General features: G+C 44.7%; 2 protein-coding genes across 3 annotated transcripts in view; one reads left to right on the top strand and one right to left on the bottom strand.

Moving 5' to 3' along the window:
* Positions 1-5,062, top strand: part of LOC115901479 (amine oxidase [flavin-containing] A-like) — a 35,064-nt gene extending 30,002 nt beyond the window's left edge. For both annotated transcript variants that reach the window (XM_030944196.1, XM_030944204.1), the window contains 5 exons: positions 147-204; positions 621-718; positions 1,878-1,989; positions 3,287-3,349; positions 3,822-5,062. In XM_030944196.1, coding sequence (XP_030800056.1) covers positions 147-204; positions 621-718; positions 1,878-1,989; positions 3,287-3,349; positions 3,822-3,977 — 487 coding nt within the window. In that variant the 3' untranslated portion in view covers positions 3,978-5,062. The remainder of the gene's footprint in view (positions 1-146; positions 205-620; positions 719-1,877; positions 1,990-3,286; positions 3,350-3,821) is intronic.
* Positions 5,063-16,819: 11,757 nt separating this feature from the next.
* The window catches only part of LOC115901431 (amine oxidase [flavin-containing] B-like), a 54,212-nt gene continuing 50,945 nt past the window's right edge, over positions 16,820-20,086 (bottom strand). Inside the window, exon 16 of the mRNA XM_030944094.1 lies at positions 16,820-18,341. The gene's annotated coding sequence lies outside the window, so the exon portion shown is untranslated. The remainder of the gene's footprint in view (positions 18,342-20,086) is intronic.

Raw genomic sequence — 20,086 nt, 5'->3', positions numbered from 1 at the left:
GAAATCTGACTCAAAAACAAAGGCTAACCCAACTTTCTTTCCCATGTGTTGCAGTAAATTTGGGTTTTTTATAAGAAAGATGAGAGTGGAGAGGTTTCTCCACACCCCCTCTTTTTTTTTCTGACTCTGATTTTATTTTCATACAGGAAAAGGAAGATCTCTGAGGCATATGCCAAGGCACTGGGGATGAGCGAGGCTTTACAAGTAAGGAATTAATGCCTGGTTTTGCCTCTGTTGTACAACATTGTTGCTCCTTTGTTCTGGATGATGAGGGCAAAATTCCTGGCACCAAAAATGTGTACCTAAAATTGCATGTTGGGCCATTCAACAAGGGGAGGACAGGACTGAGTACAAGAAGAAAAGATCTGCCAGTCTCACCCTGCACAAGGAAAGAGAAGGCAGTGCATGTTTTAATTTATCCTGTCATGTGCATGTGGGAGACTGATGTTTCTGCAAAAGCACAAAAATTTGTTTTGTGCAGATGGATAGCATTAGCCAGATGACATGGCACTCCTTTGTCAGGTATTCTTAGCCTGTTTTCCCCCTCTTCAAAAGAAATATGTTCTTTATTTCCAGTTTCTCTATCAGTGTTTCACTGTTTTCTCTGTTGAAACTCACAGCCTGTGCATTATGAGGAGAAGGACTGGACCATGGAGCAATATTCAGGGGGCTGCTACACAGCCTACTTCCCACCAGGCATCATGCATTCCTATGGAAGGTAAAACAGAGAGTGCTTTGCTTCCTAATTCACATTCCTTAGCTCATGTACAATGCTATGCCTTGTGCAACACACCCATGGCATATTTACAATATCAGGGGAACTTCAACCCTCTTTCCACTCCCCCACTCCCCAGCTAATGAGGATCTTGCTATTTCCTTTACTAAGAGCAGAGTTTCTCTTGTGGCTTTTAAGGAGATGAAGCACAGTCACAAAGGGACCTGCTAAAGCCACAAAACTTTTCCCCTCTGGGTTATTTACAGTAGTTTGTGCTATGCAGTATTTGCAATGGATCTCTCTAGAGATCCCCAAGCCCTTGAGGACACACATCTTGGACAGACGAAGAGTGTCCAGTGACTGTATAGGTGGAGCATCAGGTTCAGGAGAAGCCCAGGAGGTCTTCAATACGTCAAGCATGGGGTTAGATCCTGCCTGAGCTGAGATCACGTGGGGAGGAGTTGTCCCATGTACAGTCATTTATCTCTTGTCATTTATGCAAACAGGCAGTGATGGGTGAGGTGTCTGGCCTGGGGAAGCTGCTGTCAAGCAGACAGGGAAAACCTAATGGGGGATTAGATGGGAGCCCTTAGACCAGGCACATTCCCAGTGGGAGAGGGAGCTCAGTACCTACAGCTGGCTTGGCTGGAATGCTTGTGCAGCACTGCAGGGCTGAGGCACTGCCTTTATGACCCTGTGGGGAGAACGCAGCTCCCTAAATGCCAGGCCTTCAGCAGCCAGCCAAGTCCAGCCTCCAAATAGAAGCTGATATTGGTGATCTAGCACTGCAGGAACATCATCCACATTCCACTGTAACAGCAGGATAACAGCAAAGCTGCCATGCAGAAGACATAAGTCCATCAGCTGCACTGCATTGCTGTTAGGATTATCCCTTATCCCAGCACTAAACTGAGGCCTGTATAATTTTGTGGGGAAGCTGGGAACACTGATTTATGCCTCAGGTTTTTTTCTCTCTCAGATCTTGAATTTTGTGTGCAGAAGCAAGCAGGTGGTCCTGCAGGGACAGGATCACACCTCAGCCCAGGTCTGCAGGGATTCTGGACAGCTGAAGCCAGACACTCCATCAAAGCCATAAACTGCTTTTAGAAGGATCATCACCCTCCTGTCACTTGTCCCCTGACATTCTGCACTTGTTTTGAAGGATCATTCGCCAGCCTGTTGACAGGATCTACTTTGCTGGCACGGAGACAGCGACGCAGTGGAGCGGATACATGGAGGGAGCTGTGCAGGCAGGAGAGAGAGCAGCCAGAGAGGTACACACCCTGCTCTGCTCCCAACATCTCTGTCAAAAGGCTGGAAAGGATTAAGTACTGCTGGGAGAGTCTGATTTAGTGCAAAGGCTGCTAGAATTGGCAGGGAGGGATACTAGAAAACAACATGACCAAAGTATTTTTATTTTTTAAACTTGCTTAATTGGTTATTGAATAAAGTGAAGCCAAGAATTTCAACCAAATCATAATATTACTGAACTGGAGTCTTAAAATAAAGCTTATGCCATGTACTGCATGTCTAGAGGAAAAACCCCCAAATCTGATGCTGCTTGTAGATACACTGCCTCAATTTCTAACAAATTAATCACTGCATGTTTTAAAACTCATCTAAGTAATTTCAAATGCTCACAGCTATTTCCTGTGCAGAAATCTGAAAATCTGAACATTAGTCTTTTTTGATCTATCCCTTCTGCTTCTCCTTTTACAAGACAGTCCTGTTAGCTGAGCTTTATGAAATTGTAATGTGCAACTCTTGATAATGTCTAAATCTCCTCAGAATGACACTCATTGGGCTGAATTCCCAGTCACAGTGAAATCCCTTTACAACAATCTGGAAGGAGGGGAAAAAAGCATTAAAGGGTGCACATTGCAGTTACAACTGCATGGCAAAGCCACAGAGCTGTTATTTAAAGGAAAATCAGTCTTTTACTTCCATTTGACAGAAAGGCATATTTGCCTTATAATCCTTATTATTTGTTTTGTTTCAAGTCACCTAATTTCTCTTTTCTCCATGCCTGTGAGCACTAGTTACAAAGACAGTGAGCTGTCTTCTGGAGGCATTCATCTGCCCCGCAAAATCCCCATGATTTTTACATTCAGTTTATGCTCAAGAAAAATTCTTGATGAGCTTTGTACTGCCTGAATAGGTGAGGGAGGGCTCCATAATTCTATGCTGTGAGAGCCTCAGGGTTGCATCTCTCCTCTTTCTATATCCCAGAAGCATCACTCCTAACAGGTTTTGTGTCCCAAGTGCATGGCTGTAACCTCACCTTGGTATTTCTCAAACTGCCTTGAGAAAAAGCTTTTTTACTTTTACTCAGGGGAAAAACAAAAAAAAAAACAAAAACCCCCAAACCTAAAAACCTCCCACAAAAATATTTGGAGAAGCTCTAGAAATCTGTAGAGAACACTGTACATTTTTCTGGTTCAAGAGACTTTCAGCTAGTCATAGTTACACCTTTTATCAATGTCACTTGCTCTGGCTTCCTCTGTTTCTCCAGAACTGGAAGTACTGTGGGTTATAATTTTTTCACATGGTACAAATAATTTTTTCTTCTAGGTGCTGCACAGTATGGGGAAGATCTCCAAGAGTGAAATTTGGATGCCAGAGCCAGAGTCAAAGGTGAGTCAGAGTATCACTGTCACCAGTCAGGCACACACCCCTCAGTCAGGTGTGTCCCTGTTTCAGTGATTCCTGTGCACCCTGCTCCCAGGCAAGGCTTTAGTCACCTCACATGCTGATGGCATTAATTTTTGTGACTTGTCCAAGGAATATTGTTAGCCCTGTCTAAAGGGTGGATGACTAAGAGCCAAGCACACTGATCTCAGAGCCTGGGAGACTGAAAAATGCAGCCTAATTCTGCCCAGTCCCAGGCCATGGTTTAAAGCCAAATTAAACCTCATTCCAGCCACAAGTAACTCCATCTTCACTGTCCTGTGGCTGTTCAGGATGACAGAACACACATCTTACAGCCATGACTCTTCTCCCTGCACCACCTGGGAAATACCTGTGACCTCCCCAGCCTCACAGGCGGCGTTTGCCACCTCAGGGTGAGGGGACGCCCTGCGGAGTCACCATCTCCTCTCTCCCCCAGGATGTCCCAGCCCGACCATTCCTCAGGAGCTTCTGGGAGAGGAACCTGCCCTCGGCGCCGGGGCTGCTGTGCCTGCTGAGCTGCACCCTGTGTGTCTCCTCTGTGGCTGCTGCAGGGCTCTTGGTCTGTAAAAAGGTACTTGCTTGCCGGAACTAGCGGGGACCAGGGGGAGCTGCACACCCCCTCTCCTCCCCTTTCTCCAGAGGAGTGTTATTTTGGAGAAAAGTGGCATGGACAGCTGGAAAGAGCAAAAAGTTATTCTCCTTGTGATTTTTTCTTTTTAGTCCCATAATTAATGCATTGAATCTACTGCCGTTAAACCGAAATAAATCAACTGTGGGGGCGTTTTTCAAACTTGTCCATTTGGTTTTGGTTGGACATGATAATATCAATGATAAATTCCTAATACAGGAAGGCAAAATGCAGATCACACGTTTTCTGAGTTGCAAAGAGGTCTCGGAGAACGCTTTTGTTTCCACTCAGTGTTTTATTTTTCACTACACAAGATAGTAAATGCCCTCATGCATTCACCTCAGAACATCTGAGGTTGTTCCCATACCATCCCTGCTGCACAGAAGAGATTAGCATGCCAATCAGTCACAGAATTGCCAAATTAATTTTCAATTGCATTTGATTAATTATTAATCATCGCAACGTGAAGCTTAACCCCGAGCTGGATGAAAGGAGGTAATTAGCACAAGGCACAGCACTGAACAGGGAGAGAGAGGCATGGCTGGACTTCATCCTGCCCACTGCCAAGGAAACATCTGTGCACATCTGCTCTGCAGGGTGCCTGCCCTGAGAGCATCCATCCAGCCCAGCCCTGTGCTGCCACAGCACAGTGAAATGAATTAGCAAAGTTAAATTCCTCCCACTTGCAGCAGGTGCTGGCTGTTATTTTCCAAATGGCAGCAGCTTCCCTGTCCATTCACTGCCCCTCATTTTAAAAGCTGCTAATCCATAGCCCCTTCTTCTAATAAGGAGAACTGTATTTGAGGCTCAAATTACCGCCTTGTAAATTACAATAATTGGATGCATCTGCCTGTTCTGCTCTTATTATGTACATGATACACTTAAAATAATCACTTTAGTGTTTGACTGAAGTCTGGAATGTGTGTTTCACAATGTGCCATTATTATGTGGTCTTTTTGCCATGAATTTTGAGCGCTGTACGTGTCCATGAACTCAGCTGTTGTTCAACATGGGTGAAATGTGCCTTTCAATAGAACTGAAACCTTGATCTTCTTATAAACTTTTCTTCAGATTCTGTCTTGCTTGGTTTTTTGTGAGCTGCCTGAATTGCTGATTGACTCGAGGGCTCCCTGCTGGATGTGCTCTCCCCAGCTCCAGCCACTGCTGAGCAGGGATTCCTGTGCACAAGGAGCACCCTGGGCATGCAGCCTGGCACAGCCACTGTGCCTCCTCAGGGAGGGAGCACAGGCTGCTGATTAGCCTTTTGTGGTGTGAAATAGTTCTACACTGCTGTGGGGGGGATAGAATGTAAGAAAATAAAGATTGTGCAAAAGGTAATCTCACCTCTGGGGAGCTGCAGCTGTACTAACAACCAAAGATTTGGAACAGGCCTGCCCTTGATAGGCCACAGCTGTGACTAGTAAGGAAGTGTGCTATAAAAGAGTGGGCTAGCTGGTCCAGAGGAAGTTGGAGTTTTTGGCTGTGAAGAGAGCTGCAGTTTGTAGTCTGTGCTGTGAAGAGAGCTGCAGTTTGTAGTCTGTGCTATGAAGGAGTCAGTGCTGCAAGGAGCTGCCCATGTGAAATCACCGAGAAGGTATGGGAACCTTTGCAATAAGATGACCACACACTGCCACATGCATTTCCACCACCTGAAAAACACTACCTGTACTTGTTAAAAAATAATTCCTCCACAGGTGTATTTGTAGCAATTAGAGCCATTCATTTTCAGGCTTACTCTAGACTTGACATCAGAACTTCTGTGTGCACATGTAAAAGGGACCCCAAATCATCTGCAATATACCCATGTGCCAACACTGTCCCCATGAGCTTCACTTTTCACCTTTTCCACACACATTTCTATTGAAATTAGTTTGGGGTTTGAAATACCAGTGCAATTCAGCTGAATTAATCTCAGACTGTTGAACAGGGCCAGGTACAATGTTGCCCCTTCCCAGGGAAAGGCACATCTCACAGCTGTGGGATTGGCAGGCAGCAAGTGGAATGAGTGAGATTGATTAAAATTGGCATTTCTGAAACTCCTGCAGCTCCCAGGCACCAGGCTGCTGCAGAGAAAGGGCAGCATTTGTCAGAGATTATAGACCAGTTCCCATCCTGCCTTAATGCCCTTTCTGACAATCAGACCAATTTCCCTGTTTAAACATTAAACATTTAGTTTAAATATTAAACAGCCAGGCATCTTTCTTAAACCAATTTTGAAACAGAATGGGACTGAGTTTATCACCACTGACAACTCCCCAAGTGAGCTGCTGCTGGTATTAAAGCTGGAAGGATCAAGCACCAGGGAAAAACCTCTTTCTTTTGGGGACCAAGCAGAGCCCTCACCCAGGCTGAGTAGTGGGAAAGCCTTTGGACACCATCCCAAATCAGGGGTGCTCAGTGCCCCCAATTTTGGAGGAAGAGCTTTGCACTCCTTTGGCAGAAGTGGGAAATGTTCTGTCCCCTTTGAATACAGGATGAGGTGGGAGAGGCTGGGGTCCTCACCAAGTCCTGCAGCACCAGTGTGGGTACTAAATTGCATTGACGCCCCTGGGAAATGGGAAATGGCCTTAGGTGAAATGGCTGCTGGAAGTAAAACAAAGACCAGAGCAAGCATTGGCAGAAGGAACAGCAGAGGGGAAAAAAAAAACCCTAATGCTCCATAGTAGCAGTGAAATAAGAAGCACCACTGAGCACACAGAACAGGCAGTCCAAAATCAGCAAGTGGGGATGATATATGTGAGAAGATCTGCCTCTTTTTAATCAAATTGCTGGGTTTGCTTACAGATAGCATAGCAGCTTTGCCCAAGCCCTGGGGATGGAAAAATAAGCCTGTGAGGCTCCCTCTCCTCCTTTCTGGCCCACTCCCCTTGGCTGCAGCTCCTGCCTGCAAAGGGTGACATGGTTGTTCCCCCCTGGCTGCCATCAACCAGCCTATGGGGACAGGGACCCTGAAACAGGATGGGCTGCTGGGTCAGCAGGGGCTGGATGGGCAGGAGGTGCAGGAGAAGAGCCACTGTTTGATTTTTAGCACCATCAGCTTAGCAAGGCTTTTCTTCCCGCATTACCTGCCCAGCCCACAGCCTCCTGGCATGGGAACTGACAACCCAAACCCCACTGGTTGGAAATCACTGTGTGGCAGGTCTGGGAAGGGGCCACCAGCCCAAGGAAGCAGTGCCAGGTTGCAAGGGCTCCATGTTTTGGAGCAGAGAACGTGGATGTCCCTCAGGGACACAGTGGCCCTCCAGTCATGCTCCTTGTGTGGGACACAGGGGAGGTCTGACCAGACATACCCATGTTGCTAAAAAGGTACACTCAGCCTAAAAAAGGTGAGGGACAGGATGCCCAGAGAAGCAGGGCATGCTCCATTCCTGGGAGTGTTCAAGGTTTCCTTGGATGGAGCCCCAAGCAGCTTGTTTTTATCAAAGGGAATTGGAAGGGGATGATCTTTAAGATCCCTTCCAACCCAAAACATTCTATTACTATGTGAAAATCCATTCTGGGAAAGTAAGAGGTTGCTGCCTTCACTTGGCCTCTTTGCTAGTCCTTCACCAACAATACTTTTCAATTCACATTTGATTCAGCCCCCAGGTTGGTACTTGATCTCTTTTCCCAGGATCAAAGATACCCCCCAACTACTGGCAAAATTAGCATTATGTATTTGAACAAAAATACCAGCCAGGGTGATGTGCCAGCACAGTCTGACACATCTCAACCTCCAGTTTCCCACCAGTTGGTTCCCATGTCCCACTGACCAGGTTCTGATGCCTGACAGCAAGGGCTTTCCTCAGCCAGGAACCATGCTGGGGTCAAGCTGGGGACTGGTTTTATGCTCTCTGCACAAAGTTCAGCTCCCAGCTCCACAAAAACAAACAAAAACGAACAAACAAACAGAGTCCTCTACTGTGAAACATGGCTATAGTCAGCTCTCTTCCTTGTGGGCTGTTACTCCCCTGCAACAGTTGATTTTCACACACACACACAGAGAAAGGAAATTTCATCTTTGTGAAAATCCAGGAGGGGAAATCAAATGTGCTCTTTGTGAGTGAACTGTAACTTTTTCTTTTCCCACTCAGCTCCTGCATTTGGCAGCAAATGCCTTGGGCTTCAGCCGCAGTTCCTATTCTGCTCTTTATTTGTAGTGCTTGGCTTTCCATGTTCTGTTCCCTGTTCCTTGCTCTCTTTGTTTTGGGTTTTTTTTACTCATCTTTGTCGCTCTAGGGCATGAAACAGAAAGACACAGACACTGGATTTTCCAAGGCAAAAAAGAGCGAAGTTTAATTTCTGACTCTAACATTTATAGATTTCCAAAAGTGACAGTGGATTGGAGGGTGACAGTGCCACCTCTCCAATGACACTGGACAACCAACAGTCCATCAAATTTCTCCTCCTCCACAAAAGAAAGCAAAACAATAAGTTATTTACATAAAGTGTGTGAGAAAGTTTGTTACAAGAATGTAAACATCAGAAGGCTTAGAAAAACTTAAACAGGGTGACACATCTTATGTAACCAGGACACATAGAAGGAGCAGGGAAAAAAGTTTCCCAAGTGGGAGCCCATTACACATGAGAGGAGAGGGAAGCTTTAGCAAGCACCTTGCTGGGTGCCAGAGGAGATCAGCAGTGGCTTCAAGCACACATCTGTTCCTCCAGAGTCCCAGGGATGTGGTGTTCCCTGGTCTATAATGAACAGATCAGGCAGGGGCATGAATTTGCACTGTCTCTAACCTTACCAAGCACAAGAAAATATAAGACAGATGCCCTTTGCCATCTGTATCTTCCCACAGTTCTTCTTTATGAAATGTGCCTGCCACTCACAGTACAGGAGGGCAGCTGCCACTTGAGATGAGGCTGAAAATGAAGCAAAGCAGATAATTATTGCTTGTGTTGGCATTTGGACTGCCATGACCAGATCACTCACTTGAAAACTCCTTGGATTACAGCCTGAGCCCCACCATTTTCATCAAAACCTTGGTTAAATCCAGGACACCTGGCTGAATTCCAAAAGGCAGAGGCTGGCATTTGAGGAGGATTTCTGTCAGCAGACACCAGCTGCAGGCAGCATGGCCAGCTCAACAGCATGGCACAGGCTGAAACAAAGGCTGTCATCTTCTGAGCTACCTCATAGCAGTATTTTATCACCTCAAAAAAAAAAAAAAAAGTGTCAGGAACTTCACACTTTGATTTGCAGAAAGGTCTCTGTGGGCATTTCTGCCCTGGTGTTCACCCTTCCCGTTGAACTCTGGAAGAGAAGCACACTAAATGGAAATAATGCAAGTCCCCAGCTTTAAGCATAAGTTCTCACCCATCTCCAAGCTCTGATGTGCCACACTGGGGGAAGCAGAGGCTCCATCCCTGCAGCCTCTGCCTCCTGGCCCTGGGCAGTCCCTGGCAGAAATCAGGGCAGTGAAACGGCAGAGACACCCAGCCTCTTGCAGAAATCAGGGCAGTGAAATGGCAGAGGCACCAAGCCCCTGCCAGCTCTGCAAAACTTCCTCCAAAGGGCAACTCGAGTGTTATCTCCTGCTGGGCAGCATAAAGGAGCTGGAAGAGAAGTGTGAGCACAAATCCTAAATGCTCCTGGGCATTCCCCTTCTCAGAGAAGGGAGTGTCTGTGGGTGCAATCTGCTTTGCAGAAATGGATAGAGGTGCTGGCTCAAATATTCACACTCTGAAAAATTGCTCTGGCCAAACTCCATCTCATAAAGAATTATTGGGAAATAATATAGTTTCTAATTTAGTTAAATAGTCTTGTTCCGCTTTGGACTGAATTGGCAAGTGGAGGCTGGAGTAAAGTCTTCCCTTGATTTTGATGAAGTACAAGCATGCATTTCAATTGTTTAAGATAATGACTGCACAGCCCAATGGGACACCTCCCTGCCTCAGACCTGGAATAGAAGTTTCTACATCTGAAATTATAATGTAATTTCCGCTAAATGCAACACTGCTGTGCAAAGTGTTTTCTTACAGCTTGGAGCATATGCAAATTGGGCACAGCCTGAGGGCTGACAAGGATGCCTCAGTGCATTATTGATGTGTTTCCTTTTCCCTGCTCCCTGCCAGCCAAGCACCAGAGCATATTCGAGTGCAGTGTTAAATCCCAGTAGGCAGAGGGGCAAACAGAGCCACTTGACAAACCAAATCATCCAAAGGCTGGTATTTCTGCTGGGTACCACTTCCTCAAGTGCTTCTTGGAGTCTCTGCTGCTGCAGGGACTCAGAGACACTCACCATCTCAAAGAAATTGCTAAAATTCCCTGACATTTTGCCCTTGGGTGGATGAGGCTGGTCTGTGTCTGCTCAGCCTCTTTCTGCTGTAGGTCAGTGTTGGAACCCAGGACATTCCTCTGGCTGTCCTGGATGATTTGAGACCCTGGCAAGGGGCTCAGAGACCTTAGCACGGAGTCAAAAACACCTGTGCCTTTGATTTTAGTCCATGGAAACAATTACCAACTTTGTGTGAAGATTTACAAGCCACAAGGGTTTGAGTAGAATGATAGTTAATTTGTCACAGGGTGAAAATGTGGAATTTTGGGTTTTTTAGAATGAGTGTTCAACAGATGAGATGGAGGAATCTGGGCGTGTCCTGTCCTTCTTCTCCTTCTTCTTGTCCTCCATCTTCTGCTGTGATGGTGACACTTCTGGATTGGTTTAGAATAGAGACAGACTGTCTAACGTGGGTGATAGGTATTGGAAAATTATTGTAAATAAACTACATGTAGGTTTTAGTATAAAAAGTTAACACCACCCCAAGGGCTGTCAGTGTGCCACGAACCAACCTGCCAGACAGATCTGAGCAGGTCAGAGAAAGAATGTGATAGATAGAGAAAATAAACAACCTTGAAAACCAGAGCTGAGGAATCTTGACTTCTTTGGTTGTGGGGCTGGGAAAAAAGACTCTTGAATACCTCGGGAGCCATTTCAACCACAGAAACCTGAGAGGTCAGATTAATGGATGACTTGGATTTGGATGAGGCCTCTTCTCACCCACAAAGCTGCAGGGATGGTGGCAAGGAGTCTACAGAGTCTGCAGATGTCAGAGTAAATGAAGCTGGATGGAAATGGATTATTTTGTTGGGGCTGTTCTGCTAAGAAAGGATTAGAAACATTGCTATCAGAAAACTCACTGTGCACACAGCAAAAAACCAGCCCTGGAAGAAAGCTAATACCTTTTGCTTCTAAATTAGAAACAGCATCTCACTTTCTGTCAAAACACAGGGTGAGACCAGCTTGGACTCAAAACAACTTGGTTTGCCTCTTTCAGCAGTGCCAGGAGGAATGGAGAACTGGGATGAACCAGCTTGGCACTGGGTACAGCCCCAGAGGATGAAGCAGTGTGTGTTTCACAGGTATTTTGACATGGACCTGCTGAAGTGGGCCCAGGGGAGCTGGGCCCACTGAGCTGATGACAGGACTGGGGCACCTCCCCTATAAGAACAGGCTGAGAGAATTGGGACTTTTCAGCCTGGAGAAGAGAAGGCCCTGGGGAGATCTCAGAGAACCTTCCAGTACCCAAAAGGCTGGAAAGGGACTTTTTAGCATGGCTTGTTGTGATAGAACAGAGGGGTTAATACTAAAAGAAGATAGATTTAGATTAGATGTAGGGTGAGACAAAGGAACTGGTTGCCCAGAGAAGTTGTAGATGACCCATTCCTGGAAATGTTCAAGGCCAGGCTGGATGGGGCTCTGAGCGTCCTGGTCCAGTTGAAGATGTCCCTGACCACAGCAGGGGGTTTGAAATAGGTGACCTAGAAAGATCCCCTTTCAACATGCTTTCCAACCCAAACTATTCTACGATTATTTTTTAAAATTATTTTTTGAGCTTTTTCTAGCCTAGCTTCAGAATAGCTTCTTGCTACTGACTAAACAAACCATGGCACACTAAAATCAGCTTACAAAGCCTCTTACTCAGGTGTATTTTTTTCCAGCTTATCTTGGCACTCAGCTGCTAACTGAAGGCTTTTCTAGCAAACTCTGCTAATATTATGACTAGAATATCATGGCTCTGTTTCCAGTGACAAGCAAATTCATCTATAGCCTGCCTGGGTAAATGACAGCTGTGTATTAACACATTATATGTGCAGCTACCTATTAACATGCACCATGTTAGATTCACAGAGCCCACATCATCCCTGATGCATTTCTTCAAAGCTCAATGCCCCAAGAAGTTCCTAATCACCATCAGCAGTAGGTGGGAGGTAGAAGCTGCCCAGTTTGGTACCCAAAGATCATCTGTGCCAAAGGGCAGGGCTGGTTTAGGAGGTTTCTTGTAGGGGGATACAGGATGGGTAAATGAAGGTGGTATAGAATGTAATCTTATCCCCTAAAGAGCTGCAGCTGAACCAATTACTGAAGATTAGGAGCAGGCCTGATTTTAACAAGCCACAGCTGTAGCCAATCAGAAGAGTGTTATAAAAGAGTGGATTGGTTGGTTGAGAGGAACTGGAGTCAGTTGGCTGCTGTGAGGATAAGGAAGAGTCAGTGCCTAGAGGAAGCTGCCTACAAGAAACATCAAGGAGGTATGAAGCTCTAGCAATATGGAACCTTTGCAATATATAACAACAAATGGTGACCCTGACATGATTCAGAAAAAGGATTTGAATACTAAGCTATATGACCCTATGGATTCGGGACTAAACTAGATGACCCTGTGGATTCGGGGAAACAGGATTTGACTATATCACCCTGTGGATTTGGGGAAACAGGGCTCGACTATATAACCCCATGGATTTGGGGAAAAGGACTTGAATACTAAATTATTGGTAAAATATATCAATTGCAGCTATTAGGGTTAGTTAAATATGAGTATAAAAGATTTTGAAGATAAGTACTTTGTAAACTGTGAAAAGCTGCAAAACTGAACCAACACTCAGAATATATATATATTCATACTATATATTTCTAATATGTTGTCTGAACATCTGTATAACTATTGGTTCTGAATGCAATATATGAATATGTCATAATTTTAATTTATTTGAATATGTACTCCTAGAAATGCTGCAACTCTGTGATTAAAAGGAAAAGGGGGAATTGTAGGGGGATACAGTATGGGTAAATGAAGGTGGTATAGAATGTAGTCTTATCCCCTAAAGAGTTGCAGCTGAACCAATTACTGAAGATCAGGAGCAGGCTTGATGTTAACAAGCCACAGCTGTAGCCAATCAGAAGAGTGTTATAAAAGAGTGGATTGGTTGGTTGAGAGGAACTGGACTCAGTTGGCTGCTATGAGGACAAGGAAGAGTCAGTGCCTAGAGGAGCTGCCTACAAGAAACATCAAGGAGGTATGAAGCTCTAGCAATATGGAACCCTTGCCATGTAATGACAATAGAACCTTTGCAATATATGACAACAGTTTCTCTTGGGCCTCTGGAAGAACTGCCTCCTTTTGGGGCAGCAGCTGGAGGCTGCACAAGGTGCCCTCAAATGTCTGAGAGGCACAAGGCAACTGAGTTTTAGCTCATGAGTTGCCCTCTAGGTGGGAAAATATGTGCTCTTTGCAGGAAATAAAGTAAATTCATCCAATAACTGAATTTCAAAATCCCTTCCATCCCTCCTACATGGACACAGAAAGAGAAGGGCATGTCTGTAGGAGTCCTACAGTACCTGCATGGGTTCTAACAGCAGATGAGGATGATGAGCTTCCTTCCACACTCACACCACAGAGCAGGACCAACCTGAGAAAAAAAATGTGTCTTTTTCCCAGCAGATACCAAACTGTACTTTGGCTCTACCATCTGAGGCCCATCATTCTTGGATTTTTGATTTTTTCTGAGGCAATTCCACAGGCTCAGGGAGAATTTATCCTGTGTTGAGCCAGAAGGCAAAACTCATCAGTCCCTCCAACATTTTGAGATCTGCTCCAGATGAGAAATTGGTAGAATTACACAAGACAAGAAGAAAAAATTATCCTCAGCTCTTGCAGCACTGAGTTTTGCATGATTTAGCCAAATGATTTGCACACACATCCTATCCTCTTCTAAGCAATGAGTGGGATTTCTAATTGGTTTCTTGGGAAATCATATTTGTATCTTTTGCAGATGTTAAACAAAATTGATTTCTTCTGTATTAATCTGTCCACATTAATTTTCTGTGCACTGGACTGATGGAAATAATGAAGTACCCCTTGGCTGGCACGGTCTCTTTGAAATGTACACTGAAGCTTTGTAAATAACTAAATTAATAATAATACCATTTTGGTTATGTCCTCTGGGATGCTCCAGGATATGTCTGAACAAAGGGTTAAAAAGGTAGGTCAAATCTGACTCCACTTTCCACCCCTTACCTCTGTGAATCACATATTTAACTGTTTAAGAATTATCATTGAAATCCACATCCATCACACAACCTGCACTCACATCAACAAAACCAACCAAAGACAAAAGTTCCCCACACAAAAATCAAAATAACATCATCACAACACAGAACAAAAATTGGCAAGTCACACAAAATCCACCCCTTGTGCCTTCACCACAATTACAGCAAAATTCACCATGAATGTTCTACTATCCAACAATGTTCAGTCCACATTTTGCTCAATCTTTCCCAATTACCATCCTTATCTCAAAATCATCATGATCCTGGGCTTCAGCACCAAAAACACTGTGGTGGGTTGACCCTGGCTGGATGCCAGATACCCACAAAAGTCACTGTCACTCTCCTCCTCAGGTGGACAGAGAAGAGAAAATAAAACAACTGGTTCATGAGTCAAGATAGGACAGGGAAAGAGCACTCATCTGCAAATACCATCATGGGCAAAACAGGCTGAGCTTGGGGATATTAATTGAATTTGTTAGCAACAAAATCAGAGCATGATAATGAGAAGTAAAAATAAATTGCAAAAATAACTTCCTCCCATCCCTCCCTCCTCCCCCCCAGTGGCACAGGGAGATGAGGATGGGTTATGGTCAGTTCATCACACATTGCTCCTGCCACTGCTCAGGGAGAGGAGCCCTTCCCCTGCTCCAGTGTGGGATCCCCTCCCATGGAGACAGCTCTCCATGAACTGTGAGTCCATCCCACAGGCAACAGTTCTCCATCAATTGCTTCACTGTGGGTTATTCTTCCATTCAGTCCCTCAGGCACAGCCTGCTCCAATGTGGGTCCCTCACAGGGTCACAAACCTGCTCCAGGGTGGGCTTCTCCCTTCATGGGCCTCCCATGGGTTCACAGCCTCCTCTCAGCATCCCCGTGCCCCATTCTGGGTCTCCGCGCTCCTGCTGGCGAGGTGATCTCTGCATCCCTGAGCCCTCCTGGGCTGAGGTGATCTCTGCATCCCTGAGCCCCCCTGGGCTGAGGTGATCTCTGCACCCCTGAGCCCTCCTGGGCTGAGGTGATCTCTGCATCCCTGAGCCCTCCTGGGCTGAGGTGATCTCTGCATCCCTGTTCTCCGCTGAGGTGACCCTGCTCCCTGAGGCCCCTGGGCTGAGGTGATCTCTGCATCCCTGTGCTCTGCTGGGCTGAGGTGATCTCTGCATCCCTGTGCCCTCCTGGGCTGAGGTGATCTCTGCATCCCTGTGCCCTCCTGGGCTGAGGTGATCTCTGCATCCCTGTGCCCTGCTGGGCTGAGGTGATCCTCATCCTGTGTCCTGCATCCCCTCCTGGGCTGAGGTGATCTGCATCCCTGTGCCCTGCTGGGCTGAGGTGATCTCTGCATCCCTGTGCCCCTCCTGGGCTGAGGTGATCTCTGCATCCCTGTGCCCTGCTGGGCTGCAGGGGCACAGCTCCTCCCACCAGGGGTCCCACCAGGGCTCACCAGGGCTGCAGGGAATCCCAGCTCCAGCCCCTGGAGCAGCTCCTGCCCCTCCCTGTGCCCTGCCCTTGGTGTCTGCAGGGCTCTTCCTCTCACACATTCTCACCCTGCTCTTCTCTGGCTGCAATTACATCTGCACTATAACTTTTTTTCCTTCCTAAATTTGTTGTCCCAGAGGTGTTACCACCTTTTCTAACTGGCCCAGCCCTGGCCAGCAGTGGGTCCATCCTGGAGCTGTCAGGGAGTGGCTCTTCTGGACATGGGGGAAGCTTCCAGAAGCTTCTCAGAGAAACCACTCCTGTAGCCCCCCAGCTTCCAAAACCAGGCCATGCAAACCCACACAGCAGCAATGTTTTAGAGGCATAACCACTTGCTGGCTGCTTTGAGGGCTGTGAAATGCTGGTTCTGACACATTTCTTAGGGGACAGATGCTTTAGAGAGTGTGTGAAGGATTAGTTGAGGGTGTTTGCTTTCATTGTATTTGTGCTCCTCTATAACTTGTAATGCTGAAAGTTAAGCCTATACAAAGAGCACTGAACACTTCAGATGTTTTTCACATGGATGGTTACACTTTCTCCAGTATTCATGGCCAAGAGTTTTGTGCAACACAGGTCCCTTCCCTGGAGCAAATTTGTTCCTCAGTTCCATTATCTCTCTAGCACTGACAATGAGCTAGTGGGTGAAATTAAGTGATTTTGGTCTCTCTTTTCTTCTAGGATTTTATGTTTACATCACACAATATTTGGTACAAGGTCTGTTTCTTCTTGTGTTCAGTTTGAGCCACCTGCCCTATAATAGTAAAAACTAATTTTTTTCTCAATTGTGTATTTAAGGGGTTGAGTGGGGTTTTTTTGCACTGTTTTGGGGGGTTGCTTGGGTGGGTTTGTATTTTTTTCTTTTATACTCTCCTTTTCTTTACAGAGTTTTCTTTACTAAGAAAAGCTGAAGTTAGAGGTTTGAAATGCAGAATGCTGTGTCAGTAAGTAATACCACTACATCCAAGTCAAAAGGGGCTTCCACAAAAGAAAAGCCTCAAACAACACATTTGACATGACAATATTTATTGATTCTAATTAAGGTTAAAAAAATTTCACAGCTGTCAGATAAAAATATCTGCAAGAGCCTATTTAAAAGAGAGCTGAAGAAGGAAACCAAGGGAGACAGTCACCACAGAGGCACTTTAGAAAATGCTACAGTTATAAAAGGCACAAATTCATCACACACACACACAGCATATATATTCCTGCAAAGTGAAGTCACTCTTTTAAAATCTATTTTCCAAAACACAGAGGCAGGCACCACTGAGCACTGAGCTGCACAGGAGCACAGCAGACACGCCACAAGCGGCAGTCTAAGACAACGCCTAAAGGAATTCACTGCAGAGACACTTGGAAAGCCAGGCTGCTTTGGCTGTCTCATTTTTACACTCTGTTCTTCAACAGAAGGAAGATCAGGGTGATCTCAAGGTGGTGGAGACAGGAGAGGGAATGTTAGTTTGTTTGAACATAGGTCGGGTTTATTTGTGAATGCTTGTCACCTGTGATTTGAGGGGGTTTGCTTCTTGCTCAAGAGCAGTGGCAGGTCTGTTATTTAATCTTGGCTCCCTAGTATTTCTGGAGGCCATAAAATTCCCTTTTCTCCAAAATATTACTTTTTCATGTCTCAAAAAAGGGGGAAAAAATCTTAAAATTTCTGCACATCTGCAAAGCCTACTTCAGTGAAACAACAGTCCCACTGTAGACACAGAAAGATTTCTTTAGGCCCCATAGTTTCTTGTCCAGGCCATGGGTTGCAATGATGGGCAATGCTCAGAGAGGAACTTAATTACTTGATTAATGCCTTTGTATTGAGAGCAGATGTGCTATATGGAATCAAGATCTGTACTGGGGAAAAAATGCACAAATTAAAGGGAAGACAAGGGGGCTGCCTCAGATTGCTCACATCCTTGTGATTGTTGAGTAGTTTATACAATTAGATTTCAAGTACTTTGGTTAACACAGATTTTTATGCCATGACCCGTCATTCCTTGCAAGGTACAGTGGCTATCAGAACAGTGTACAAGAAAGTAAATTTCGGTTTTTTTTAAAGTAAACTCTTATGAGCATTACAAAATATGCATGATAACACAGTTCAGTTTGTAAGAGACAAATACAATTATTTCCATGGTTGTTCCTATAATACATTTTACAAAGCTGGTAAACTCTTGGAACTTTCATGACAGCAGTTGTCTCATCAAATGTGTTAATAAATTAAGAATACAGCATGACTGGTTATCCATAAAAACAGACTTCATTCCTCTCTTTAAAGGGTTGGCATGAATTTTAATTTAAAAAATGTAAGCCAGTGCTAACAGTTCCCTCTACTCATAGGGAAGCAGCTTGATTCTCTACCTCCATTTATCAATTCCCTCATCACACTGGCATCCATGTACACACAAGGTGCCACATGTTCCTTTTGTGTGGAAATGTTGAGAAAACAGTGGCAAATCCTTTTTTAATCCCATAGTGGTGGGAATGTCCACAGCACAATCATAGCAAGACGTGGCTGTAAAAACAGAGCTTTCCAAAAAGCTTTGGCAGTCTGCAAGGAAGAAGACAGAGATTTTAGTGTGTTAATAGAGATGTCACAGTTCTGACCTCCCAGTTCCAACCAGATTTGATTAGAAATCTCAGGGAATCCAAATTTATTTTTAATTAATTATTTTGAATAAATCCCTGTTTCACCTACTTTAGTTGTGGCAGAATAAGATGAGATATGCTTTGTGGGACTGCTTTATAATTTTTTCCCATTTTTCTTTCACTTTGAAACTAAGAATAAAAAAGGCTTATAAGTATTGAAACTTTTCAATTTTTTTTAATTGGCCAATCTCATGAAAATTTTAAGTTATAATTCAGTTCCGTTTTAAATACCTAATTTCTGGTTTTGATTGGAATTTTTCCTCCTGTGTCCCCTGATCTTGTTAAACTGGGAAAAATTTCTGCCAGGTTCAGGAGCAAAGAAGAGAGAAATATATTTTGTATGTGAATAAAACCAATTTATCCTCATTAGTTTCATGAATTTGCTCCTCTTTAGAGAATGTGGAGTATTTCTAGGGCAGAAGCAGGACCTGGATTCCAAACAGTTTTGGCAGAAAAATCATCTGCAAATGCAGCAGCTCTTTATCTTTAATCTATGTATTCACTGTCTAGCACTTACAAATATTAGAGCCAGGACTTCAAAAATGCCTTCCCAAATTTAGGTTCCTGTATTTATTTCTGGCCTGAGAATTGTGTGAGTTGCCAAAGCTCTGAACTTCCCATTCAGCTTTCAGTTCCTAATTCATGTAGTAAATAAATCACAGGGAGAGAAAGCCACGTAGAAGCTCTCTGCAGTAGGCAAATGTCCCAGCAAATTAGAGCTCCATGTGATACAACCAGAGAGGCCATATGCACACTGCTGCACTCCTCCTCTGCCTTAAAGATCTTTTATGCCTGAAAAGTTCCCCCATGCATTTTAAAAGGCTGTTATGAGGCTATTCATTTGTGATAAAATCCAAGCTGCTGCTCCAAGATGATGTTTAACCAGCACATCAAGTTAAAAAGAACAAAACCTAAGGGCCAGAAAGCGAGGTGCTGCTCACAAATATTACAGCTTTCCAAGCAGTTCAGTGCATTTCCATGGGACTATTTGGAGAACAAAGTACTGCTCTACACAAGTAAGATAGATGCTAGCCCAAAAATCCTGCCTGAGACTGGTGATACAGCTCCTCCACCGTCTGCTCACACCAGTTGCTGAAGTTATTATTATACTTCCCTCCATGGCTCTTTACTGCAATCCAATATTTTTTACATATAAATTGCTACTCCTTGAAGGGAGGAGTGCAGCAAACAGGCTCTGAAAAATTCCAGACATCTCCAGCTTCATGTGCACCAGATCTTGTTCTCAGCCACACCTGTGGCTCCCTGTTTCATCTTGTGCACAGGTAACATAGCAGAAATATCTAGAACAAGGTACCAACACACTGACAAGTAGGCACTGAGGTTTTGGTGGGTGGATTTTTATTTTTCTTACTTCTCCCCCTACCCCTGCCTACTGCCTTCTTTCTATATTATTTTTTTCATTTTTGAACAGTACCAAGCTGTGGAGAGCAGAAGCACTTGCATGTGACTCTGCAATCCACAGTTCTCTTTGCTCTCACTATCATTTAGATCCCTTATTAGTTACCAAAAGTGCATAGTCAGTGCAACACAGCACAGCAGGCAGAAGTGGAACTGCTAATCCCATCAATATGGTTGTTAGGAAAGACCAAAACTCAAAATCAGCAAATCTGTGCTCAGCATGAAGCA

The sequence above is a fragment of the Camarhynchus parvulus genome, chromosome 1 (assembly GCF_901933205.1).
Source record: "Camarhynchus parvulus chromosome 1, STF_HiC, whole genome shotgun sequence".
In the NCBI taxonomy this organism is placed as follows: Eukaryota; Metazoa; Chordata; class Aves; order Passeriformes; family Thraupidae; genus Camarhynchus; species Camarhynchus parvulus.
The sequence above is the reverse complement of the archived record's forward strand: the minus strand, read 5'-3'. Positions and strand labels throughout refer to the sequence as shown.